This window comes from Athalia rosae, chromosome 6 (genome assembly GCF_917208135.1).
Source record: "Athalia rosae chromosome 6, iyAthRosa1.1, whole genome shotgun sequence".
Lineage (NCBI taxonomy): Eukaryota > Metazoa > Arthropoda > Insecta > Hymenoptera > Athaliidae > Athalia > Athalia rosae.
This window is the reverse complement of record NC_064031.1, coordinates 16,426,986-16,454,791: the sequence shown is the minus strand read 5'-3', so window position 1 is coordinate 16,454,791 and position 27,806 is coordinate 16,426,986. Positions and strand designations below refer to the sequence as shown.

At 41.4% G+C, this 27,806-nt stretch overlaps 4 protein-coding genes across 5 annotated transcripts in view; 2 read left to right on the top strand and 2 right to left on the bottom strand.

Moving 5' to 3' along the window:
- LOC105688560 (tachykinin-like peptides receptor 86C) overlaps nucleotides 1–4,223 on the top strand; it is a 64,288-nt gene extending 60,065 nt beyond the window's left edge. Inside the window, exons 7-8 of one of the 2 annotated variants that reach the window (XM_048656410.1) lie at nucleotides 2,322–2,456; nucleotides 2,875–4,223. In XM_048656410.1, coding sequence (XP_048512367.1) covers nucleotides 2,322–2,456; nucleotides 2,875–2,983 — 244 coding nt within the window. In that variant the 3' untranslated portion in view covers nucleotides 2,984–4,223. The remainder of the gene's footprint in view (nucleotides 1–2,321; nucleotides 2,457–2,874) is intronic. The other variant, XM_048656409.1, reaches the window with a different exon arrangement.
- Nucleotides 4,224–4,236: 13 nt separating this feature from the next.
- On the bottom strand, nucleotides 4,237–6,857 carry LOC125501286. Its single transcript, XM_048656408.1, has 2 exons — nucleotides 5,078–6,857; nucleotides 4,237–5,006 (listed from the first exon to the last, which is right to left on the bottom strand). The coding sequence occupies exons 1-2, from the start codon at nucleotides 6,192–6,194 to the stop codon at nucleotides 4,237–4,239; spliced, it is 1,887 nt and encodes a 628-aa protein (XP_048512365.1). The 5' UTR covers nucleotides 6,195–6,857.
- A 16-nt stretch (nucleotides 6,858–6,873) lies between these two features.
- On the bottom strand, nucleotides 6,874–9,960 carry LOC125501285. The gene is made up of 2 exons (XM_048656407.1): nucleotides 7,770–9,960; nucleotides 6,874–7,693 (listed from the first exon to the last, which is right to left on the bottom strand). Exons 1-2 carry the CDS (start codon nucleotides 8,869–8,871, stop codon nucleotides 6,882–6,884), a joined length of 1,914 nt encoding a protein of 637 aa, XP_048512364.1. The 5' UTR covers nucleotides 8,872–9,960; the 3' UTR covers nucleotides 6,874–6,881.
- A 10,038-nt stretch (nucleotides 9,961–19,998) lies between these two features.
- On the top strand, nucleotides 19,999–21,006 carry LOC125501463 (spermatogenesis-associated protein 17-like). The gene is given in 3 exon segments (XM_048657482.1): nucleotides 19,999–20,118; nucleotides 20,252–20,640; nucleotides 20,642–21,006. Coding segments are annotated over 3 exon segments (864 nt in total). The 3' UTR covers nucleotides 20,997–21,006.
- The last annotated feature ends 6,800 nt before the right edge of the window (nucleotides 21,007–27,806 follow it).

The window sequence follows — 27,806 nt, the reverse complement described above, 5'->3', positions numbered from 1 at the left end:
CCCTAGTTGCACAACGAGGTTCATTGCATACCAACGGCTCGTGTGTCGATCGCTTTGAGCCGAACCTCCTATGAATTCTGCATCTATTTCGTGTAAAATATTTCTAGAGCATTTCTCGCTTCAACGGTATCGTGAATATTTTTGCGATTAGAGAACCGACGGAGTTGCACGAGGATATCTGACGCGAAATCAGTTGGGAAATTATGGTACGAGGAACCTGATAACTATTAGGGTGGGTTGAAAATAATTTTTTTTTCTTTCATTTTCTTAGCATTGAGCAAAAAATAAATCATTTTTTTAATTGGGTTTAATATGCTTTTCTGACGTATTTTGACCTCAGGAATCCGAATCCGAAAGAAAAATTGATCCATCTCTAAAATTGATCGAGTTATCCCCAATTTTAAGCTTTTTGGGGTCAAAAATAAAAAAATGATTTTATTGTCTATATTAATGTAATTTGAGCTCAGGAATCCGAATCCGGAAGAAAAATTTATCTATCTATGAAATTTATCGAGTTATCCTCATTTTTTCGCATTTTTTGGCATAAATTTGAGGATATCTCGAAGGGAAAAAATCGTAGCTCAATTTGGACGACGGATTCGTGTTCCTGAGGTCAAAATACATAAGAAAAGTGCCATACGATCAATTTTAAAAAATAAAAATTTTTGGTCAAAATTTGAAAAAATCGTAAGGGGTACCCCTTGGAAAAATCTCAAATTTTGGCCAAAAATTTTTATTTTTTAAAATTGATCGTATGGCACTTTTCTTATGTATTTCGACCTCAGGAACACGAATCCGTCGTCTAAATTGAGCTACGATTTTTTCCCTTCGAGATATCCTCAAATTTGTACCAGAAATCGCATAAAAATGGGGATAACTCGGTCATTTCTGAAGATAGATTAATTCTACTTTCAGATTCGGATTCCTGAGCTCAAATTACATTGATAAAGACTAAAAAATGAATTTTTTATTTTTGACCCCCAAAAGCTGAAAATTGGCGATAACTCGGTTAATTTTAGAGATAGATCAATTTTTCTTTCAGATTCGGATTCCTGACGTCAAAATACGTCAGAAAAGCATATTAAACCCAATTAAAACAATGATTTATTTCTTGCTCAAAAATCGATCGAGTGATCATCAATTATTCGCTGTTGAGAGTAGAAAAATTAAGACATATCGATTGGTTTCAGTCACAGACCCACTTTGAATCGTCGCAATCCATGCATGGGTCGAAATATTCGAATTTCTCGGTCTACGAGGGAGCCCGAGCTTTGCTGGAGTCAGGTAGCCACGGGCGCGCGGTTTGTTTTGGGGCGTAACCTCTGCACAGCCACGAAGGTGACGTCTCACAACAAAGCGCTACCCTGCTGGCTACCTGATTCCAGCAAAGCTCGGGCTCCCTCGAAATATCAAGTAAAAAATGTTTTCCACATTTGAAAAATTGTCTTTTTTTATAAGGTACAAATTCTGCCCCTATGCTAAGAGAATAAAAAAAAAAAATTTTCCCCTAACCCACCATAATAACTATCTTGCTGACAATATTAATTCTCATTAATTACACGACATGCTCGAGGTATCGTTGATTAATTCGATAGCCCTGCAGATAGGCGCCTGAATTTATTTGCTCAATTTTGATCTAACCGTTGTATAGGGATCGGTAATTCTGTGCATGCCCATAACTTCTTATCTTTATACCGTACATACCGAAGTATTTATGGAGTTCCATAGCAGAGCAGGCGCACCTCCTCCGAACCTGGAGATAAATTCTAGAGCTGCACAGGTCGGCGATTTACGCGTTCCAGTCCATTTTCTGATTTACATACACCATAGTGTACGCGGCGTATGTGTGGCATAATCAAGAATTGATGTCGAATTGTTACACGTCTGTGAGGAGAAATAATAATTTTAAGAAATTTTACTACTCTTCTAATGGAAGAGATCCTTTCTCCTCCGAATCGAATTTACGAAAATTAAGTTCGCTCTAACAACGTGCAACGATGGATGGGGAAAAAGTGAAAAAAAATTCACATCGGGATTAAAATTCACCGTTATGCACCGTGTACGCTTTCTTTATGATTTTCAAAGCTGTAACTAACAGAATATATGCGCACGTATAATACGTACTCGTACACGGCGGACCGTTTATTTTTGGTAATAAATTTTCAAGTATTGCAGTTCATACCTCGCTCAATACTTTCCGTTTAAAGGGAATGTTACCGAACCGTCCCAGTTTCGAGTGACTAATCGCCGGATATGTTTCTCCGTATTCTTCATCAAGTCGATCTTCACGACCCCGTCAGACATTTCGAATATTGTTTCAGGTTTCGAGTGTATTTCCAGCAAATAATCTGTTGCTGTTTCATCGGAAGATCGAGAACACAGAGTAGGCAGCTAGAGTGTCTTGCAGAACTTCCGCACTCGGACTTGGCGCGCTCCAGATCCGGTAAGGCTAGCAGGTAACGCTAATGTAAGGTATTTTTGTGTCAGTCACAAAAAAAAAGAAATAACAAATTTTAAATTCCACCATTCGGAAAACGTAACTCTGCAAATTCTAGCTCGCCTCCAAATTATTCTCTAAATTAAAGTTACGTCCAACGGAAATGAAAGCTTCGCGAGCACCTGTTGATCGTTTATCGTCGAATTCAAGAATTACGCGTTCAATGATTCACTGTTTTGTATTTTTTGCACGAGCGTATTAAAAAAAAGGAGGAGCGTCCCGAAACATAATCAACCCTTCCAAGCCCTCGTTTTGGAATTAACAATTGGAGGGAATTGGAAAATAATTTGATCAACCGTGGCAAATTGATAAAACTAAATTTTCGAGTATTCCAAATTACACGACGATGGGGTATAAAGATGATAACGGGTTTACAGAACGATACAAGTATACCTCAACTCACTGGCGACAGAGCACTACAGAGACTCGAATACGAGTCCCAAAATTAGGCAGCAAAATCACCTGCAACGATCAAGTTCATCGTAATGGAAACGGGGTATCTATTTCTTCGAAGGCTTCGAATTCGCATCCCTGAAAACGACTTACCGTCCGCTTCGAACTGGTCTAGCGTCGAAAGAAAATTTCTGCAAATCAAATTTGGGCGTAAAAATTAATGAATCGAGCGAGAAGAGGACACACAACTTACCCCAGTGACTGGAAAAAGAAAAAAAGAAATTCCAAAAACTATATTACGAGTTGAATTACATGTAAGTCTAAACTGATTGTGAGACCATTGATTTTGAACTATGTATATTATATTGTAATTTGTACATCGACGAGCTGTAAATATTTCTATGTAAAATTTCCAAATATTTTTAGATTAAAAATTCACGATAATAACTTTATATAAATACGTGTAATCTAATGTAAGTAACAATAATAATGATAATAATTTAGTTGTAACAAAGACCGGACACGGAGATGATGATGATACGATGTTGATACACACTCGTGCTGCGGCGAACGCTTCACTTTGTGATGAAATGTTTTTTGAAAAAGTGATCTCACCGTATGCAAGCACGAACGAATATTCGTTTGCACGTGTATTAATGAAAATATAAAATTTCCAGATCCCGACGGTCACATAAACAGATTCTAACGGCGATCGAATTTCTCTATGGTAATGTTTCTTATACGTGTGATAATAAGTTACGGTTTTGGAAATTAAGTGGCGCAAAATTTATTCGCGTACAGTATACCTATAATTAAACAACTACATTACCTAAGTATATGATAAATGTAAAAAAGGTTTCGATGACTTGACGATTCGCACTACTTTGTACCATATATTATTATATCCATATATACCTACCCATGATAATTGTACGTGTAAATTATATGAAAGATTGTTGTAAATTTTATTTTTACTCAACATATCGATACTCGATTTCCAAATGATTATGAAAAACGAATAAAAGCAGAAGAAAACAAATCAAAAAAAAACACCTACAGTAATAATTATATTAACAGAAATGACACTAGCAGAATTTCTCTCGTGAATATGATGCAATAATAAATGACACTGGAACGCATGTACTGCATAATTTATTCCGATTTATGTAAAATTCTATTTTTTTTTACCTTGACTTTTACAGCCCCTCACGAAACCATGAATTCCCTTTTCTTCTCATCTTCCGAGGTGTTGAAAAATTATTTAAAAGATAATCCGATCGAGTTAATATATGCCACGAAACTTGCGGATGGAATATCTTTCGTTCCCTAATTCTTTATTTGTGAATTTAATGTGATCCATGTGGCGTGAATCTATGATGAATAAGTTCGGCGAAGAAGAGAAACATCGAGGCAATGGTAGGAACGCTGCAGATCACTAATAATTTGTGAACCTTTGTCGTTTCGTATCCAGAGTCAGCCGGGTTCTTAAATTTCATGCCCAAACCGGGCGACTGATGTAGATCCTGGATTTGCCAGTATTTCATGAGTCCTGACTCCGTGAGCCTCAAGATGACATTATCGACGGATTTTAATAACCGGACATTCTTCGAGACGATAGTGCCCGTGTCAAAAGTCATTACGCAGTCGTCGATTACGTCGAACAGCGGCGGAACCTCGTTAGTTTTCAGATACATTTCCATGTTATAATATAAGTCGCTCCTCGATGTGACGAAAGCGAAGTCCTTGTCAAATGCCACTCTACGAATGGCAGCCATCGAGTCGTTCCAGATTTCGTATCGAGTCGCTATTTCCTGAAATATTTCACTATTGCTTGCCAAATCTTGAATGAGTTGCAAATTTGGAATATCACCACCCATCGACAAATTGGCTTTCAAAATCCCCTCGGTATCGGTGATCGCAGATCTACCGTGTCCGACCGTAATTAACGAAGATAAGGAACCCTTGTACGCCGTCGTTATTATCAAAGAATACCATAAAAAAATCAACCCTAATGCCTTCAAACCACCAGCCATCGATTGCTCCGGTAACGGATTTCCAAGACTCAGTGAATACAGGTCCATAATTGTCCCGCAGAACTGCATTGCCCTGTGGGATCCTGGTGGAAAAAAAAAAGTCAGAGTGAACGAACGACGTTTGATCCGCATCGATACCTGAGTAAATTCATACCTATTCGAGGCTGTGACCGGCTTCGGATGAAGCTGGAAATCGCCACGAAGATGAAGAAGGTCGCCGCAATTACGATCCAACTTTCCATGGTAAATTCGCCGACGAAAATTACGTAATTCCATTTTGGGATTATCGGAACAACCCAAACGGCGCACTGTTTGCTGTAAGCTGCACTGTACGTTACCGATGTTATTCGACTGGTTTCACGATATCGGAATCGAATGTGGTCGACGGCCAAAAGCATTTCTTTCCAATTAGCGACTGCTACAACAGTAAGAATCTTGGGCCTGACCAGCCTATTACTCAACGCAATTAACGAGACTTTGGGTAAAGCGTTCAAAACTTTGGCTATCGTCAGCGTCATAATACCTTCGGAACCGCCGGTAATTTGCAATTCACCTTCCGAATCCGTTTCCAATATCATACGCGGAGGAGAATACCGGGTGAGGATGAGTCCCGGACATCCCTTGTGATCCCAGGCGCTCCCGTAAAATTCTCTGACTTTTTCGAACGTCGCGTTCGATGAAAAGTTCATGAGCAACGCGAGTTCCGGTAGACAATTTATCGAAAACTCTCTGACGTACAGTTTCACTTTTCCTTCGTCGTGGTGTAAGAATATTCTAGGAAAGTTCATCGTGTAAATATTTCCAGGTTTTTCAGAAACAGTATCGAGAACCATATCGATTTCATCGTCCGTGGCAAAGCCCTGGTAGACGAAAAAAAAATGCATCCTGAAGAATTTATGAATATTACCCAAAATACTTTTCACGTAACTATCCTCCACGCTCGTGAGAAATAAAAAGACGAAATCTTGCGAATACGAATCCAAGGTGATGCTCTTTACTCCCTCCGTCACATTTTTTGCAAGGTAATAAGCATTTTCGTTCATGAGAGGCCTTAACAAATTTAGCTGATCAGTCGAATCCCCGATGCACATGATTTGACGACTATCGAAGTGGACTACTTCTCTTTGAAATTCGGTGAAAAATTCTACTAGTTTATTTTCATTTCTCTCGAACAGAATTTTATTCGAACCGAGAACGTGACCGTACGCTGTCACACACCGGACTTGAGAAATCGTCAGATATGTCATTGCCAAAAAATTGAGAACACGCATCGTTATTCACTCAGTCTACTTCGCAATGCCGATCGGAAATACGTTTTATTCCGCTTCACGTGGGGTTTTTCTATGGTCTGAAATTACGCCCTAATTTTCAGCGTAATTTAGAATATTCTTCAACCATGGTGTCGCCTTTTATTACAGTGCTGCGAAGACCGTTAGCATATCAGTCAAAAGAAAATTATGTTAAATCGGTAAGGGTATATGGCGATGACGAATGACTTGTAAGTAATTCACTGCAGTGAAATTTTTTAACAGACGAATGAAACGAAAATACGAAATGGTACGAGGAATGCCACTTCACTCCAGAGTATCGATACTCAATGGAGAGGAGACACTACGAGTTTTCTAACATACATGTATATTACGCAATGGATATTTTTCTTTCGGCTATTTGTGCAACGTAACATCAAACATCGGAATATCATTACCTAAGGCCATCAATTCTTATTTTCTGAAAGCGGTACACTGTACAAGTTCAGTCTGTTAGGAGTTGAGTTCGAGCGTTCGAGTAAATAAATTTCTGTGCAAATATAACGACACTTTTGCTTACTACCTGTTGACGAAAGAATGAGCGGTCGCAAGCATTTCCGTATCGATCACAGTAGAATTATTCTCCACGAATGGCGTAGTCCCGACTCAACGATTAGTATCTGCGCGAATGCATTTCGATCTCGAATGACGTTACTGAGATTGCGGAAAAATTGTCTCTCGGCCTCTCGGAAATCTTTTACAAAGTTTTCCATGCGATTCGATTCTGTGATAAATGAGTTCACCGAAAAAGGCTAGAATCGATGCACTCAACGAAATGGCGCAGATTACTAAAATCTGGTAAAAATTTTCAGTCTCATATCGTTCGTCCCTATTTCTAGCGGTGTCCTCAGTCGCTTGGAGCAGTTCATTTTTTTGCCAGTGCGCCAGATGCCCCGACTCCGAAAGATCCCTGATGACGTTATTGACGGTGGAGAGCAACGGGGTGCCCTTCGGCATGACGATACCGGTACTGTAACTCAGTACGCAGTCGTCGATCAAGTGGAACGGCAGCGGGACGTTGTCGGTTTTGCGATAATTTTTCATGTGGTAATGCAAATCATTTCTGGACGTTAGAAATGCGAAGTCCCCGTCCAAAGCAACTCTGCGGATGGCGGCCATGGTGTCGTTGCAGATTTCGTATCGCTTCATCAATTCCCGCATCGTTGAACTCTCCCTCGACAGATCCCTGAGAAGAATCAGCCCTGATATGTCGCCGCCGGTCGTCAGATTTGCCTTCAATATTCCCACGTCGTCGACGATCACGGATCTGTCGTTACCGATCGCTATTATCGAGGCCAGAGAACTTTTGTACGCCGTTGTCGTCACCATTGAATACAAGAAGAAGAACGTCAGAAAAGCCCTCCAACGTCCCATCGGTGGCAGACGAGACGACGGATTTCCAAGGCTCAGCGAGAAGAAGTTTACGACCATAGCGCAGAAATTCGACGCCCTTTCCATTTCGTCTGAAATAGAAAGCGGCGAAAAGGATCGAAAAAAATTATTCCCAATAGTCGACGCTCTAAAATTGCACGCACTTACCGGTCGCGGTGAAAATCTGGCGTTGGATGAACCCGGCGACCGCGATAACGGATCCAAAAATGGCGAGGATCAAAATCCAACTCTCGCCGGAGAATTCGCCGAAGACGACGTCGTAGCTCCACTTGGTGATTTTCGGCACGCACCAAACGGCACATTCCTGACTATACATTCTGGAGTAATCTACGTAATCGTCCATGTCTCCCGTATATCGGATCTGGTCGACGGCCATCAGCATTGGCTGCCGAAACGCGATTCCTCCGAAAGCAGCGTCGATGCTGCTGCGTTGATTGAACTCGTTCAACAGTTTGATACGAGGTGAAAATTTGGTTGTTTGGGCGATCGTCAGCACCATGTTTCCCTCGGAGCCACCGGTGATCTTCAACCCACCGTTGGACTCCTCTTCGAGTATCATACGCGGCGGGAAATATCGCGTGAGAACGACTCCGCCGCACCCCTTGTAGTCCAAGGGACTCGAGTGAAGCTTCGTGATATTTTCAAACGTAGCTGCGCCCGACAAATCCACGAGCGTAACTAGCTCCGGTGAACAATTCCTCGAGAATTCTTTAGCGTACAATCTTATTCTCCCTTCGTGATCGTGTAGAAATAATCGGGGATACATAGCTGTGTAAATGTTTCCAGCGATTTCGGAGCCGCTGCTGAGAACCGCGTCGATTTCACCGCTCGTGGCGGCCTTTTGGTATATGAAATATAACTTGATTCGGACAAAGTTTCGAACATCCTTCAGTACGCGCTTCACGTAATCTTCGTGCATCCTCGTCAGGAACAAGAACACGAAAGCTTCGTTGTAATGCCTCAACATCGTAGTCTCGATGTTCTGCATATTTTCACCGATCAGATAAGGGTGGTTTTTCATCAGGGATTTCGCTAGGACTAGCTGGTCGTTCGACCCCCCGACGAACGCGACGTAGCCCAGATCGGCGTTGGCTACTCCTTCTTGAAATTTGGTGAAAAATTTTTTCAGCACGTTTTCCTCTTCCGCGGGAAATATTTCTCGCCTCGGACCAGATGTACCGTCGGCTGTCGCGCGCCAATGATGAAAAATCGCAAACAATGTCGCTGCCGAGAGGATAAAAAAATTCATCGCTAAGCTCGTTGTAAAAAAAGTAAAACGGTCGTCGATGAAAATGAAATTTTAAACGAGAAAGCTCCTCGTTCATCGACATACGAGATGGCTGAACGCACAATGTTGAAATCGAGTCGCTTTTGAACTTGACTCCTAAATCACGGCATGAATTCCGTTGGCAAAAAACTTATAGTAGAATTTATATGAAAAATTCATGGGAATGGACAAGTTTTCTGCAGTAATCAAACAGTCAATTATGAAAAAAAAAAAATTCTTCGAGCTAAAAAGTATCCACGAAGTTGTTCCATTCGGTGAAAGGGTGAACAACAGAGTGGTGGTCAAACTAAACTGTGTAAATTGTTGTTCTTAGTTTTACGCCGAGGGCTATCAGAATGTAATGCACAAGTTTTTCCATTTTCATGTTCGAATGAAATGGAAGGAAAACAATTACTAGTTCGTTTTAGCGTTTTAGTTTGCGAAAGTCAAGTCAGCCCGTAGAACGTTCGATTAATTTTTCAAAAAAATGTGATGATTCGCATTTCGGAGTGGAAACCTCTGATGGGAAACCGTTGATTGAATGTCGACTATACCGGACATGTCCGATATATTGGGTGTTAGGGGGACATCCGGCTCAAAGGAGCTTCCAAAATTATAATTGCATAGCTCACCTGATCTCGTTATATCACAGCGATGATCAAGGTCCAACCGAAAGTGAATTATTCGATCTCCAATTTGTTCCGCCAAACTCATCTCAACTTCCAAGATCGACACCTCCCTCCTCGTCGACGCGTACGCGCGACACTATCTTACTAACATCCGTGCATCGATGACCTCAGCGATTACGTAGTTTCGCGTATGAGATCTCCAGATTTTTTATATCCCCTCAACGGGTAATATTTCGAGAATTTTTGGAATGATGTCGGGGTTCAAATTCCAGAAAATCACAAAGTTTATCCCTCACGTCGCGCCGCTATAGGTACGAGGTAAAATGAAAATTTCAAACATGTTTCTCGCAGAAGCTCAATCTTCAAACTTGTAGTAAAAATATTTCATGAGCCACCGAAACCCCGATTCGCATAAAATTTATTACGGTTATTCTATAGACAACAACCGAGTAACGCGAATAATAGAGTGTACGAATATTGTTGTTTCTTTTTCGGTATCAGGCAACTCCGGTCATTAAAAAATCTAGAATCGGGTTCAGTGATATGTGAGAGTGTCAATATTCTCGGACACCGGGGTTGAGAGCGATCCAAAATAAAAATTCGTGACACGTGTGCAAAACCTTGTCTCACAATCAGCGAAACTACCCAGCGAATGATATAAAAAATGAAATAAAATAGAGGAAAAAATTTCGAGTTAACGAAATCTGCGGTGTAGAGAGCGAGGAGAAAATAAAAAGTATTCACATAACGCGCCGAGGAAGTACAGAAACAAAATTCTCATATACCCGTAGAGGGTTTTAGATACGTCTGTAATAAGCCGCGATGGGAAAACTTTATACGTTTACGCATCCCGCGGGAAAAAAAGGAATGAAAAAAGAAATTGCAGATAAAAAAAAAGCCACTCGCGTTTAAAATACCGAGCTCGGATGCGCGAAGGGTGAAGAGATGATTTCGGGAAAGGCGGAAATATGGATTTCAGAAATCCCATTTTCGTACTACGCACGCTTCACCTGCAACGAAGCGGCTTCGCAGAGTTTATATAATAAATAGAGATAAAAAATATGCCGGAGAAATAAAGTAAAAAACGAAGATAGAAAGACGTGGAAAAAGTGAGTTATAGGTAATACCCTATATCCGAACGTTGAGATCATTTTACGACGTCATCTCGTCGAAGTTAGCATAATAAAGATTCACCCCGCAAGCAACTCGGGCTGGCGGAAAGACCCGATTCGGTGATTTTCATGTGGGGGTAGAACGTGCGAAGCAAAAAAAAAGTCTACGGACGAATCGAATCGACAATTAAATCGCAGTGCTCAGGGCTGGGCTTAGGTGGTGATTGGAACGAAGATTCCTCGTCTTTGATAATGCGCGAGGTACAATTTACCCAAGAAAAACGTGACGGTAACGTCGGTGGTAAAGGGGGTCGGTAAATTAAATTTAAGAAGGTTAGTGACGTAGGTTCCGGAGTTCTGGTTGTCTGCGATCGGATTCCCCTGATTGCATGCATTTTCGCGGAGAAATCAATGAGAACTGAAATTCAGAATGAGGTATTCAACGTTTCAGCCACATTATCAGGATTGTGATTCGCACCGTCGTTGCCGACCGATCGCGAATAATTTCAGAGCACCATCTGGAGGGGTGAAAGCGATTGCCTTCGAGTTTGGCAAAATTTTGAATTTTCTCTGAAAAAAAAAAAAATGATCCGCAGGCCATCGCTCGATGACCGACATCAGGATTCGAAATCCGAACTAATTTGATATCACCGGTATAATTGCGTAATCTCGCATGGAATGCACGAAAGCACGGCGAATTAGAGAGGCTCTGAATCCCGGATGTTTGGTTGGAAATGCGTGTAACGTCCGGTACGATGCGTCAACGTATTACGCGTGTCCATGCACCGGTGCCGACAACGAGAGAAAATATTCCAATTGCACGGGCCGCTTGGCGACGACCAGGATATTTCCAAGTTTCTTCGCGTGAAAATTGATTTTTAAGAAAGGGAACGATTTCCCCTCGAACCCTCGAACCCTCGAACTGGGAACAATAGATAACGAAGACATACCTCTCATTTTGTTCCATTCATTTCAGCCTGTTTCCGCCGGCGAGGGAGAATCCACTGCGCTCTATACATCATTATTTTCTCATAATACGGTTCGTTCTACGTAACAGATTATACAAGAGTTCCTAACTGTTCTTTATGTATGTTGCCACACATCCATCATGTCCCCGTCTCAACTACGGGGAGAGATTTACTACGGAATATTGTTTCGCGCCACTCGTCGGGATTACGTCTCTCACAGTTTATCACTTCAAGTTTCAATTTTTAAGCGCCTACGTTTTTAAGCGAGTCAAATAAAAATATCACCGTCGATCGTACGATTAAAAAATGTTTCATTCCTCCGAAAATTCTCAATGACTCTCGGAAATTTCGAAGAGCGACAAAATCAGAGATCAGGGAATTTTTTTTTTTTTTAACGTATCTATAAATGATTTGCAATAACCAAATTTTGTCGCACTCGCTCTCACTCTCGTTATATCGAAAACTTGTACGAGAAACGATAAATCCGGGCTGCAGATGATTTTTTTTTACAACCGGTCATGATCGCCGGTAAAGTCGCGATAGAATTCCGTATGCCTACGTAGGTATAACTTCTGATCCGATCGTTACATTTTATTTTTCAGTAGTCACGGTTTTATTTTCCGGACCAGGTAACGGCGAACCTTGCAATAATCGGAGGTCCAACGATCTCCGAACCCGGAATAAAGTTCGATTCGCTTAATTGGTTTTTTCTTCTCCTTTTTTTTTCCATACTTTTTCGCGACAAATTCAGATCAGTTGCCGCATTCGGAGCCTGTTGTTGCATTGCGCTGAAGTTACACGAAATCAAATGGCTATTTTTTACACCTTGATCTGCTTAATCCGGATGACGATCGCGCCGTTAACCCTTTATCGCGATATCAAAGCTGCGTCGTCAGCCTAATTTGGCAGTTTTCGGTTGGTCGGGATTTTCGGATAAAGAGGAGAATTTTGTAGGGCGCATCGTCCGGAGACTCTTTGGAACAGGGCGAGGGAACAAGTTGGAGGCATGAAAAAGGAAACGAAAAAAACCGATCGCGAAATGGAAGGAACTTAATCAACTGAGCAAAGACTGGGTCAAAGGTGAATCGTGCGAACTTAGCTCCTAATACTGCGGGGCGCGCACATTACGCCAGATAAGCCTAACTCAAGATTTTCACCGCGTCCGTGACCGCCCACTACGAAGCTGATTACTAAATTCAAGATGGGACAGGGGAGGGAAAAGATGCCCCTCGTCAACTAAAATTGTCTCAGTAACTCCTCATCGCGGTGCCTTGCCGCCGATAAATTTATGTACTCCGCCCACTTTATGATCCACGGTAATAATTTTACCACCGTATGAATGAACCACGTAATAATTTTCAAACTTTTCGAGAGACTCGGTGGGTCTGCGAAACACTACGATCGAAGCTCGTCGATGATCGACAAGTTTCCCGGAATTTTAGTTCTTGAATCAGCAAACCTGCCGTGGACGGTGACCTTTGAACTAGAGGAATGTCAGAGCGTGTACGTCCTTTCGTGGAGAATTGCGATTCTTTCGAAAGAACGTCGTGGGTATTAAAATTCGATTGCTCTATTTGAGAAACTGAACTACCACCGAAGGTATTCTCGACGACTCTATAAATAGATAGAGCGATGCACACACGTGCATCTCACATCCCCTTTTCTTTTCACGTTTCCATTATATTTCAGGGCGCTTCTTATCGTAATAGATTGGGGTAACGGGTCAGAGGTCAGAGACAAATGGACCATCTGTCTTTTCCGCTTTTGATCAACAAAAAAAGGAGTTATATAAGATTAAGCTAGAAAACACGAGATATAAAAATAACATCGGATTCACGGGTCGGGAGAATTGAGAGGAAATCAAAAAAACGAAAGCAAAAATTCACATTGGAAAATGGAAACGAAAATTTACAACACAACGGAACGTTGCAGTGTGGCTGGCTTGTAATAAAAGGATGAGCTCACCGTGGCGTATCTGCGGGGCGAGGAGGGATGGTCGGTTGATTTGCAGTAACCTTAGGAATGAATGAGCTCCTCGGCGCGTTGTGTGTTCCCTTGGAAACCCACGATCCACCTTTCACCCCTACGGCAGCAGAACCGAAGGCGTCAGGTCGATCGCCACCCGGATGTTTATCCGCTTCTGCACTTCTCTCGCTCTCTCTTCTGCTTCTGCAGGGTTAGAGACGAACGACCCGGACGAACATCGACTTCCGTTCGCCGTAAAAAGGGCGAGAGCGGTTTGCGCAGCCAACGAATCACCGATATAATATTCCGCAACGCGCCAGGGCGAAGTTTAAACACGTACAACAAATATTATCCGAGAACGATATCTACGCGAGTCATTCTATGCAGAATTTCCTCACCTGTTGCTCAAGCTATTTTATCACTAGCCTCGAACCGCAGATCGCAAGAAGCTTGAGGAAAAAGTTTTAACGCGATGCGAAATTAAAAAATGAATAGAAATTTCCACAACTTACGTTGAAATAAATTGGGATTCGGGTAGTATAACGAATTTAATCCGTGTCCGCACTGGTTGAAATCTTCCTCTCTAATGGCCAGCATTTGCCTCGGTAATAATTCCGCAGTGGTTGTGTTGTACGGTGTCGTCGGTATCGTAAATATTTACGTCGACGTGTTCCTGCGACATCATAAGCAGAGAGATACGATATGAGGTAAATTTTGAATTCCATTCAACCCGAAAGTTTGGCGAGTGCGTTTCGGCACCGAGACGAATCTGACAATGTTGTTTGGTACGTGTAATAAACCAAACGCGTATCACGAAGTCAACGGTGTGTATCGATCAGATTCCCCCTATCCTTTTCGCGGATTCAAACGGACTCGGAAGAGACAACGACACGGTACAAAGTGGATAATATCCAGGCAGGCTGGAATCAAGTTTTACTCTATTGAAAAAGGAAAAATACAGAATGATCGAATAAACGTTCCGTCGGATTAAAACAGGGGAAAAAAGGAATTGTATATTTCGACATTCACCAGGATATCCTTGCGTTCGATGTATCCGAATTTTTTTTCTTCTTCTCACGGCTAATGATTCAAATTTGACGATTGAACACAATTTTTTTGATTGGGATCGACACTCCTGAATCCGCACTTTTTTTTCTTTGAAAATACGGGCTATTATTTTTTGGTAATTGCTTTTTTTCGTGATTTTTATACTTCGTTATTAGAGCATACACGTGATCGTGACTCTGGCGCTGTACGGTTCGGTTATTTTCACGTGAAATTTGCGACGTGCGCTATGACCGTAAAATTGGGGTAAAAAAAATTTATACACTCGCAAGTACGCGACGTACGTATGGGTGCATGTTTTCGTTAAAAATTTGGTGAACTCAGCAGATTCAAGCCTGCAGAACGAATAGAAACTTTGAGAATATTTTTACCAAGCATTATATGAAGTAAATTGTCGGTTAAAAAAAATGGAGGACGAATTCATTCCGTTTTAATCCGTCATTTTCTCGTTCCGCCACGTCACCAATTTGATTCCGTTACTGAAGTTTCATCTAATAAAAATCAATTTATTATTCGCAAAATGCGATTACTTAATTATCTTGGTCGATGGTACGTGAATACGTACCACGGTAGTATTCATGATTATTATATTGAGGCGTATAGTTGATCGTCGAGGAGAGTAACTCTAGCTCTTCAAAAAAAGGTCCATTAAAAAATAGCAATGAAAAAAAAAAATAAAATAAAAATCAAAGAAGCAATACGCGAAGAACCTAATTAGATATCTCCAACTCAAAGAGTTCAAAGCAAACGTTTCGCTACCTCGTTTGCTCAGCTGGTTTATCTTATATATTTTTTTGTGGAGGGTGGGCAGAAAGGTAATGAAAATTTATATTATTAAAGAAAAATAAAAATCTATACAATGTTAATTAAATAACACCTCACCAAACCTTAATTAAGGTTATACACTGGCTTTTGTAATATGAAAATATGGATATTATTCTCCAAAAGCTTAATATAATGAAATCTATATTGCAAAAATAAGCGTCATTACCTTACACACGTACACCACAGCGCTGGAGGCTTTCTTTTTGAAAGCGAATAAAGAAAATCCGGATCTTTAATTTTTTTTTTTCTCTCAGCTCTTCTGCTTCTTCTGTTCTGCCGCAAGCCATTGTAAACAATTTTAGCACCCGTAGAAATGTTGAGAAGAACTGTCAAAGGCTACAAAATATTTTCCCAAAATTTATTATTTTCACAGAGGATTTTTCTCTGCTTGAGCCAGACTAGTTTTCCATAGAATAGCTAGAAAAAAAAAATGAACGGAAAGAAGGAAACTTCTTTGATATTCCGAACCACCATCTGTGCAGGACGATCCTCTTTGGTATAATTGCTCGATTACGTTTTCATCTTTTCAACAAATAATATATCAGTAGAACGAGGCGACTTCATTTTCGAAGTACCCGCAATGCCTAATTGAATCAGGTCGTTATTTATTTTCAGTGAAACTTTACATCGAAAAAAAGAAGATTGTCATCGCAGCGAAGCTCTGCAGCAGCAAGGATCTTCCTTTGATGAAATAAATTCCCTCTTTTATATTCAGACCTTGAAGAATTGGACCCTAATGGGCGTGACATTAGCAACACAATGTACACGTTGGAGATATACTGTGATAATTTAAACGTCGATTGATCGTCACGGACCCCGTTCTTCACACTAATCGTATTTTTATCTGTGAAAACGAACCGTCCGACCGGCACTCTGCAGATATCGCGAGTTGCAGCAACTGAGCCGCATAAAAAATTCGTTGAATATTCATCTGTTAAATTTTTCGAACCTCTGAAGAATAACCTCTCACCTTATCGGTGGGCCCGCAGAACAAGATATATATCGATTCATCCAGACGTTTTATAATAATACTCCCAACCACAGTATGGGACAAAAAAAAAATAGATAAAAGTTTCCTGAAAATGAAACTTGCACCTATTCAATGAAACTTCGAGATACATATTTTTTCATTTGCGTTTCACGTTCATCTTCTATCTTCCCCCCCTTTCAAATTTTTTTCATCAGAATCAACCCGCCCTCCGCCGACGGCAGCCCCTTAAAGAAATTTTTTTGAATACCAAACTAAAGCCCTCCTGAGTTTTTATAGCCGCCCGTTATACGTGCTGCATTGAGCGGGGGAGTATAAAGGAAAAATCATTTTTGAGCCCGAAGTATAATCGAGAGGGAAAGAAGTATCTACACTAGGGTAGGTTGAAAATTTTTTTTTTTTTATTTTCGTAGCATGGGGGCAGAATTTGTACCTTATAAAAAAAGAAGATTCTTCAAATGTGGAAATCATTTTTTACTTGATATTTTGAGTTAGCCCACTCGTTTTTCGAATAAATAATTAATCGAGTGGGGTACTATTCGAGTTTCTCAGTCTACGAGAGAGCCCGAGCTTTGCTGAAGTCAGCGTAGCCAGCAACGTAGCGCTTTGTTGTGAGACGTCACCTTGGGGGCTGAGCAGAGGTGACGCCCCACAACAAACCGCGCGCCCCTGGCTACCTGACTCCAGTTTAGCTCTCTTGTAGACCGAGAAATTCAAATATTTCGACCCATGCATGGATTGCGACGAATCAAAGTGAGTCTACGACTAAAACCAAGCGATGTGTCTTAATTTTTCTGCTCCCAACAGCGAATAATTGATGATCACTCGATCGATTTTTGAGCAAAAAATAAATCATTGTTTTAATTGGGTTTAGTATGCTTTTCTGACGTATTTTGACCTCAGGAATCCGAATCCGAAAGAAAAATTGATCTATCTCTAAAATTGACCGAGTTATCGCCAATTTTCAGCTTTTCGGGGTCAAAAATAAAAAATTGATTTTAAAGTCTATATTAATGTAATTTGAGCTCAGGAATCTGAATCCGGAAGAAAAATTGATCTATCTGCAAAAATGATCGAGTTATCCTCATTTTTTCGCATTTTTTGGCATAAATTTGAGGATATCTCGAAGGGAAAAAATCGTAGCTCAATTTGGACGACGGATTCGTGTTCCTGAGGTCAAAATACATAAGAAAAGTGCCATACGATCAATTTTAAAAAATAAAAATTTTTGGCCAAAATTTGAGATTTTTCCAAGGGGTACCCCTTACGATTTTTTCAAATTTTGACCAAAAATTTTTATTTTTTAAAATTGATCGTATGGCACTTTTCTTGTGTATTTTGACCTCAGAAACACGAATCCGTCGTCCAAATTTAGCTACGATTTTTTCCCTTCGAGATATCCTCAAATTTATGCCAAAAAATGCGAAAAAATGAGGATAACTCGATCATTTTTGCAGATAGATCAATTTTTCTTCCGGATTCGGATTCCTGAGCTCAAATTACATTAATATAGACTTTAAAATCAATTTTTTATTTTCGACCCCCAAAAGGTGAAAATTGGCGATAACTCGGTCAATTTTAGAGATAGACCAATTTTTCTTTCGGATTCGGATTTCTGAGGTCAAAATACGTCAGAAAAGCATATTAAACCCAATCAAAACAATGATTTATTTTTTGCCCAAAAAGCAAATTCTTTTTTGCTTTTTCACGAGTAATCTCACGTATAATCAGCTCAGGAATCCAAATGTGAAAGCCAAAATCATCTACCTGTGCAATCGATCAAGTAATCATTAGGTGAGATTTGAAAAAAAATTTTTTCCATAAGGTACAAATTCGACCCCCATGCTACGAAAATATAAAAAAAAATTTTCTTACAACTCACTCTCATCTATACATGTAAGATATCTCGTGTCAAGTTGCAGTAAGGAATAAGAGGGTTGTCCGTTGATTTTTTCTGAGGTGGGGAAAAAAATAATATTAATACAGCGTAAGAATGATAAGAATATCTCGTGACGTAGAATGAAAAAAAATGGAAAAGATACACCCCTGCGAACGATAAAATGCGTCATCACCTCGGGGGCGGGCGTACCTATACTGGAAGTTACTACTCTTCTCCCCGACCGACGATGCTGTAGGAATGTCTGCACTACTTTATTGCAAAACTGTGGAAAATGATAGAAAGGAGAAACGGTAAAACGTGGGCGATTTCCTACAGCCACTCCTCTTAGGAATTACCATTTCATTCAACTCCACGCGCCGCTGTGCAATGTTACGTACGTGAAATATGAACGTGAGAAAATGAAATAAGTGAGGAACAAATAGAAACGAGACACACATGACAGAGATCCACATGTGCGTTTCGAGAGAAATTCATATCTCGTTTGTAACTCGTATTCTTCTTCTTCTTTTTGTCCATCAGTTCAAAGAGCGAGAAAAATTCTTAATTTCTATTTGACGTTTGGCTGTCGTTTGTCTCGGTTGAACTTCACTCGCGAGATATGTTCTTCCGATTCCCGCTTGAATACCGCAGCGGTTGAAACGCAGAATGATCTTCGGAGTTCATCTCGCGTAAATATAACGAATATTCGTTGCCAAGCGGCGAATGTTGAGAATTTTTGTAACTTTTTGCCCGATACGAAACGTCGGGTGGCGAACGAAAAATGTACACCGTATATAATCGCTCCACATTTCCGAGGAGCCAGATGAGACTTGACTCTTTGTTTGGCCGTTGAAAAATGCGAGCAATAATGTACTGAAAAATCTACGACGCGCATACAAAGAAGGGATGATATTATCCGAACACTTTTTGGTTTCTCAAGTTAGCTACAGTACCGCGAACAAGCCATTTGTCGCATGTGTACGAGAAGGATAAGGAGAAATCGCAGTCTGTACGGAGCAGTCTGGAAAGGGTGATTATTGATGAACGAAAAAAATGACAAAAAAATGATGCACGACCGCAGAAATTACTCCGATACATCTCCGAACCTGCTCAACGGAAAAAAGTACCCCCTCGTTGTCCCTACCGTAGATTATTCGTTCACGCCATATTTGTTTTTATTTCTTTCTCCAAAATCGAAAGACATATTTTCATGCTCGAGTGCTAGTGAGAAACTATGTACGCAGCTATTTGCAAAATGTCCTTACGAACTCCATTTTATAGGACCCACCAATTAATCTCAGATCGTACAACACCCTGGTTTCAGGTTCCTATCGAGATAGATGCTGGTTTTATATCTACAAATTGATTTCCCATGACCTTTCCGTCTCATCTCCAAAACCTCTTCGCGTGGGTCATAAATTCGTCGGCTCAATTATTAATTTCAAATTTTGAAAAGCACCATCTGTGGGTCACCCGATCGAATAAAGTGAATTAAAATCCAACAACCACCCCTCATGCTTTGGAAAAATTTTCAGGCCGTTTCAGAAAGCTCGTCGAGAACGAAATCGATAATTATGACAATCGGGGATATGGCAATGTTTGTCAAAACAGCTGTTCGTAGAGATTAATTGCCCTTTAAGTCGGCATTCTGTCTCACGGAGTTTTTTTAATCGTTAAAATGGCATCGATTGAGGCGCTTTTAACGGACGCATCGGAGTTGCAGAGGGAAATTAAGCGCAGAAATGACGCCGCCGAATCGGACAGAGCTAGGAAATTCATAGCTGCTCGTAAACTCCAAGTCAGCTGTTAACTAGTTCGCCGATTAATTGTCGATGAGTTTAATTGCCATCGCGCGGGGCGAGATAAACCCAATTACAGTCCGCTCCAACATTTTCTGAATCTCCTTTTTTGTCGTCTCGTTATTTTCCAAGGCTTGGTTCCGGGGTTTGGCGACTCGGAAGCACCTGCGAATGTTACGGAATTCCGCGATCACGATCCAGCGACATTGGCGAGGATTTATGGCTCGAAAGTTTGCAAAGTCGTACGTGAAGGACCAGGTCAAAAGGATGTGGTGGAACCATTACCACAGATGCGCGACTAAGATTCAAGCTCTTTGGCGGGGCTACGAGGCCCGGAAAAATGGCGTTAATATACCAAAGTACAAAAAGTGGCTTCATTCGGTTTACGAAAAAAATGCGGAGGCCTTGACGAAAATGAAAGAGTATAACGGCCTCTGTAATCATCATTTGAACTCCCGGTGCCAAACGGACGACGATGATGTAATCGCGGAGCTTTTCTTTTTTTTGCAGGTTCAGGGAGTCGGAGCTTTTTTACGCGCGGAATATTACGGAGCATAACTCGTTACTCTGGATTCTTTTCATCCTCTTTAAACTCCATCATTTACTGAGGACCGAGAGTCGGCCGGGGGTCTTGACGCGAATCGACGAAACGAAATTCACCGTGATAGAGGAAATGATCCGGAGTCTCGAATACGCCAGGTACATGGAGAATCGACGGAGAGAAAAGTGCGGTCAACAACAACCGGAAATTTCACCTCCGCTTCTGAAGGGAACTTACTTTGCACGATGCGAAAAGGAGATTCGCGAACTTCGGGAAAGTTTGGAAATGGGAAAAGCGTCACTTCGTAGAGGTGAGGAAATTAGGTTTTATGTTTAAAAGTTTCATTCGAAAGTATAACGTCGAAAATCATGATTCAGATAGCCACGTAAAATTCTTTCGAAACGTTTTTCCCCCCCATTTTTTCAATTACTCTTCGCACGATACACCTTGTCTCGGAATGCTGTGAGGAAGCTTTTTTTAACAACAATACCAGATTAATTTGAATCACCTCAGGCACGCCATACGACGAGGAAGAACGCCACTTGAAAGAGGTTGGAAAAATCCGAGAAGATTTAATCTACGGAAAATTCGGCGGTAAATTGCCGTTCAGAAACGTTACCAGAAATAATTGCAAGCTACCGTGTGCCCGGGATGGAACAGTCCGAGTAACAGCCGGCGATTATAATCCTCGAAGATTAGGATTTACTTCCATCAGGCCGGAACGTGACAAGTCAAAAGAATTGAACGGTGACTTTAAAACTCTGGTAAAGCCGAACGAGTTATACGAAGCTATAAATAAGATGGACTGCCCCTTCGTTCGCATGAAAGTTAAATGCCCCATCCACGATTTTCCCGATTAAATATTGAGGGCCGAAAACCTGAAGACCATATTAAGATAGATGAGAATTGCGAAACCACAATAATCGAAAAAAGAAAAATTTGCAATTCTTCACTTCCTGGTCAACAGTCTTCGATGTGAGAATAAAAAATTCTTTTGACGAAAAAGACAACGGAGTCTCACCCCACGTCGCTTGTACAACAATTTTAGTTTGACTTGATGCGGAAATTTAAGCGATGGTTATAATTCCAAGTTTGCGAAAATTAGAGCAACATAATCCGAGGTATTTTGTCTTAATCTGAAGCGGTTTTTTATCGACTTTATGACCCATCGATTTCGGGGTTGTACTCAGGTCTATTTTATACGAGAAACTGACTTTTACGACCTCCTCAATCACTCCGGGCGTATAATCTACCGTAGATGGTACCGTAAGTGGTCAATTCAGGGGTGTGAAGATGAAATTCCCGAAGGGTTTCAACGATCTTTTGAGGATATCGAAATTATTAACGTTGTACGATTTCATATTCCGAACATTCCCATCGATACAAAATTATCTGCAATCGTTTTCAAAGAATCATCAGTTCCGGGTTCGTTGGGAAAATTATCGATGAATTTATAAAAAATTGGGTAGAATTTGTGCAACTCTATTGCAAGTTTTTTTTTTTATTCTCTGGTCTCCGCTCTGTTAATTATTTCTTCGATCGATTTTTTACCGACCGTCAAGCACAAGGAATACGACCTCCTCGCCAAGGAGAAATGAAAGGCGTTTTGTACCCTCCGCTGGGTTACTACAATTCCTGTACCTCCGGTTATTGTACGTCGCTGAGTTATCCCATAACGGTTATGGCTACAAAGTTCTTCGAATCCTTCACGTCGCAAAATAAGCGCGTTTGGATCGATGGCGCCTTTTTTAATCAACTGAAAAGCATTCGAATTCGTCCGAAAACACCTAATTTTTATCGTTTTTTGGAATACAAAATCAACAACTCGTCGATTGATTCATCGGCAACTACGATCCGTCTCTCCCAGTTTCTTTGGATTTTTCCTATCGGTTCTTGAACAAAAAAAAATAAGGCGAAGCCAATCGAACATCGGGTAATTTCATCCCAACAAATCAGAGGCTATTTCTACACATGGTAGATAATACGAATTCCGTTGATTTACTATTTCCCAATTATTTCCCAAAGCGGCGCATCTCCAGGTATTTGAATATCCCTCTAATACGCATAATGTAGATACATTATTCACATATCCCTATTCCCCGTGTTGCCTCATCGTTTCGTGACATGGATAATTTAAAACTTTCACCCAAGCCCCTCGGGATCGGTTCGATTTTATACGCGGGCTGTTGAACAGAGCGACTCGTACGTTTGGGTGCACCGCCGTACGCAGCGAGTCGGTACGAGCACCGTCGTCATCATCATCATCATCATCATCATCGTTCGTGACGTCTACGAGATAAAAAGCACCGGAAAGAGAGGGGGTACTGCCGCAAGTTCGGAGCAAATTCGATGTCTCGACTGTAGACACCCCGACGATTCCCGGGTCACCGACTCTTCACGCGTGTCCTCAGGCTTTTGACTTTCCAAATTTGCTCCGCCCCTTGACCATGAACACCGGGTTGTAGTATACGATGTACTATACTATAGTACAACTCTACGAGGATCATTCAATATTTTAATTAGCAACAAAACATCGCTTCGTGTACACGAATGAGAATGATCGACGGAATTTCAATTGCGCACATGTCGTACTTTGCTTTCCGACAATATTCATTATACGTCCACCGTCTTCGACGCACGCTCAAAGTCAAAGATTAATTGCCAGAAGACTCGGAGCAGGTGTTCCGACGGATTGATTGTTTTTGTAATGGTCGATACGCGGATGCTATCCATTTCGAAGCTTTAAACAATCGGTTTTTCGAACCTACGAATTGTTTCCTCGTTCGAAAGCCCCGACTAGCCTCTCCAAGAAGCCATCTGGACGGACTCAAAACGGATCCCGAAGCAAACATTTTGGGATGGAAGAGCCTTGAGATATGCAATTTTTGAATAAACCGACGCTTCGAAGTTGGTCGGGTTGCGGACGGCCACCGAAACTGGTTTTCACACTCGAAATGGTAGGTATGGGTTCGTCTCGTGCGCGCGATGCGTTTGAATTTGTTACGTATAAATGTGGCACACATCTTCAGGTTTTGTTACGAACATCAGTTTCGTCTGTTTCACGATGCTGCAGCACAGCGCCTCTCCCAGTAGCAACAACAACGAGACAAAAACCCGTTTTCGTATCCAATCTACGTCCCGGGGCTCCACGTATATTATCTACATACATACGTGTACGTGATCACAATAACGTACGATGGATAACGGTACCGAAAATCTACAAGCTGAGGGATACGGAGACCAGAAAACGTAAAAGACGCGTACTATGAACGTAACCGTTGCCATCATCTTCCATCGACGGACGCGCGGATCGACCGTATAATTTTATTCACCTCATTTACAAATCGGGCTACGTCGAAATGACAACGCAGACCAGTTTTAACGGTTTGAAAAATAGAAAAAAACATTTTTTCATTCGAAAAATTAGACCGACCAGAATAGGAAAATTAATCATCGCGATGAACGACCCATGTAGAAGGATAAAAAGGCACATGTGAACTTGATTTAATTTGCCTGAGGGTGTTTAAATGTTGTACGATGCGATTCGTACTGGACGGAGAGTTTAATCTGAAAATTTTTAATTTCATATAATTTGCCCAAAAGTATATATAATTTGCTAACCACTTGAAATAATTAGCATAACCAGCGCAGATAGCTTCGGTTAGACCGCAGAAGGATATTGCGGCGAGGTTTATTACCATCGTGATAATTAAATGATAAGAAAGTAATTATGAGAAGGACCAAGTAAATTACAAACGGGTGTGAGTCATTGACGTTTTTTAAATTCGTACATATACCTCTTCTCCGGATCGCTAGAGTAATTTCCAGATTCGGAATCGATTCTTCGTACCAAAAGTAAGCACGAAATTTCGAGCGAGCGTCTGGAGTTACCGAACTTTTTCCAGTGTCCAGACATTGTTCAGCGGCAGCAGGGCGGTAGACTTAGAATGACGGAGAACAGAATCAGATGGCCACTCTACTTTCGTCTGGATAACGTCAAAGCGAACGCTCGCTCGGCTCGCTAATAATTATCTATAGCGACGGCACTCAACGCCAGATTACGTCCCTCCCACAGTTCAAACTGCGTCGCATTGCAATGAAAATTCCATTTACGGTCAACGCTCACCCCGCCCGATAATAAGAGGCTTCTGGTTTCAACTTTACATCACGTCAAACCGAAACGCACAACCGCGACACAACGGCGACAAGTTCAACGGAAGGTCAAAAAAGTTTTCCCCAGAATAATCAACGGACGTAATTCATAGTCAGAAAAAAAAATTCCCAAGATTCACAATTAATTTGATAAGATATAGGCACCAGTCCATCATCTATGAAAATACAGATAATTCGAGTCTCCGAGGGTTCGCAAATAAGCTGGCCGAAATTGACTCCCCCCGTTTTAATGGGGTGAGAAAATCGATACGATATTCCAAAGCCATAAGCTGAACAAGCATGGATCATTGTGTTGCGATACGGAATACAAAACGGCGCTTATATCTAAGTTTACACAAAGGACTTCGCCTCCTTGAATATACAATATACGTTGGTACAATACGTAAAGCTCGACGGAGAATTCCAATGTAAGAATCGTTTGTTCGCAACTTTATCGTCTCTTTTTTTTTAGGTCCTCCCGCAGGTGTTGTCTGTCGGAATTTTTCACCTCTTGACAAAAACCGTCACTGTCAACGACGTTAAAATTTCAACTATATTTCAACTTGTCCGCGGAAATGGGTACGTTATCTCTGACGCACGAAGCTCTCCTTTCAAAACTGAATTACGTGGTTTTCACCCTGCGGACGAGATCGTTCCACCCCCTAGTGTTTTCCTTCCACTATCATCTGTCACGGTCTGACTCGAGGTTCACCAAAAAGTGACGAAGATTATCTACGGCCCCTGCGATAGCGACGCGGATGATATTTGAATAATTTTTCGTGAGAGGAGAATGGTTCGTTTTTGTCTTTCCAATCATCGATTCAAACGGTCGTAAAAATGACTGAAACTTCCGAATTCAGTTTGCGCCAATGAGAGTATTTTCGTTTTTCGTTCGTTCGTTTCACGGTTTATCGTGCACATGACGGAAGATATCAATGACCACCGTCGACACAATGGGATGATGAATAGCGGGCAAAATTCAGGCCACCAAACGAAACGAGAGTGAAAAAAATCAAGGCAACAACATCCGGTCTCTCTCATCCCGTAACGCCATAGAATCGACGGTTCAGTTTTGGCGCGCATTGTGTGCCTCGCCATTTAAATTTCCGGTTGCGTGCACAGAGTGTGTGATGCAGTTTTTATTTATATTACATGCAACCCGGTGCCTCGACGTTTAATTATTTTATTTGTACAGATCACATGTAAGTACAACGTTACGCTCCGTTCGTTTTTCATTAACGATTCGAAAACTAAAATCTGATCACGTGGATTGAGGCGAATATCGTTGCAGCGACGATTACGTAACTTGATCGAATCTTGCGATCAGTCTTTACCAAACGAACGAGCGATTCTACAATTGACTTCGGTACAGAGGGATCCAGAATCTCATATTCATCAGATTCGGAATAGTCGGTCTGCGTGTGGAAATGGAGTCGGATTTTTTGGATATAAAAAAAGCCAGGCGTTGGAAACTTTTTCAAAGGTCAAAGCAACGTGGTATCGTTAGCCGGAGAGTGTCGGGTCGCAGGACCCACTCGTCGTCCTTGCAGACGGGCGCATTTCTGAGAAATTGAAAGTGCCAAAACTCCCACGAACAGCGTAACTCCAGAGTGAGCTGCAGCCTTATTACGAGCCAAGCACTGTAGGGTGTGGAACACCGCGACGTTCCGATCCTCGAGGGTGATTGAGATGGTACTCGAGAAGTGCGGAATGTTTGTACTAAAGATCGAACAATCTTACGGGAAATTTATAATATCAAAACATTATCTGATCTTAGAGATTTTTACGACCGCGTCGATTGATGTGGGTCGGTATTCGAGTGTTTAAAATTCCAGGCGCTATTGCGGTACCGCGAGAAGGTTATCGAAAATATGAGTCAATTATTTCACACACGTCATCGAGTATCTTTGGAGTAATTTATGATGCACGTCACACCGATCGTGCCTAAAAAAAGGAATTTCAGAACATTTCTTTCACCCCTGCGATAGCGAGCACCGAATGACTTGAAGGGCGCGTTGCAGGGACCTTTTTTATTCCGCAGCTTTGCGGGGTACACAGGTGCCCAGACACGGAATAACCTGGGTAGAACAAACGCGTGTACGCAATGAAAATATTAACAGGTGGGAGAGAGAGAGAGGAATCCGCGAGAGAAAGAGAGAGAGGAAAAGGAGGAGATGAGCCTATCTATAATGCAGGATGTTTGTGCCTCGGGGATCACGTGTATAAAAGTGCGTCGTTCGGTGGCCTCGTTCTAACTATACATACGTACACGTAAGTACGAGTATGTGCACGCGATATGCTGCGTTCGTATTCGTTCTCGATTAAAAATTGGCCCTAGGCCAGATTTTCGCAAATTATTTTGTCGCCCGAAAGCTATACCGCCGTTCATTACGTTATATTTTTTGGGTCTACGTCTTTTATTTTTACACCGTCCCAGACGTGACTAAACAACTCGAGCTTCTTTTTTCCAACGTAGTACGAGCCAGCCTATTTTTATTCAGCCATTTTTTCGTTGCATCGTCAGCGATTTGAGTTACGCTTTTAGCTAATGAACCTCCGGCTCGTTGTACTCGTAATTGTATAAGCCACGTAGCAAATGACACGCACGACGCTAATCAACAGCTGTATAGTCCAAGTTTTTTTATGAAAAAGAGACAATTTTTAACGTCATTTGCCAAAGACAAACAAGGGTTTCGTATGCCCTAGTATTTTTGAGTGAGGTCAGGTTTGCGTGAAACGTCCATTTTTTTATTCTGACCATCGGACGCAGCTGCGCCATCGGTAAAAATTCAGAATTCGTCGAGAACGATTGAGAAGATCGAGAGGAAACGCAGCTGCTATCGGACGGAGTTTTCATTCCGCGTAAAGCGAAAACGCCGCGTCGAAAAATCGAAGCGCTCGCAACGATCGTTCTTCGTGGCATTATTTCAGAGCCCGAAGAAGTTTCGGCCGCAAAACGCCCGCCAGGTATACACCGTGAAAGAAGTGGTAGTA

What these genes read in the sequence shown, in the direction of transcription:
- LOC125501285 (XM_048656407.1), bottom strand. Translation starts at nt 8,871, where the DNA reads ATGAATTTTTTTATCCTCTCGGCAGCGACATTGTTTGCGATTTTTCAT. An exon ending in CCAGATTTTCACCGCGACCG is followed by an intron (nt 7,694 to 7,769) that starts GTAAGTGCGTGC and finishes TTTCTATTTCAG; the next exon opens with ACGAAATGGAAAGGGCGTCG.
- LOC125501286 (XM_048656408.1), bottom strand. Translation starts at nt 6,194, where the DNA reads ATGCGTGTTCTCAATTTTTTGGCAATGACATATCTGACGATTTCTCAA. An exon ending in CCGGTCACAGCCTCGAATAG is followed by an intron (nt 5,007 to 5,077) that starts GTATGAATTTAC and finishes TTTTTCCACCAG; the next exon opens with GATCCCACAGGGCAATGCAG.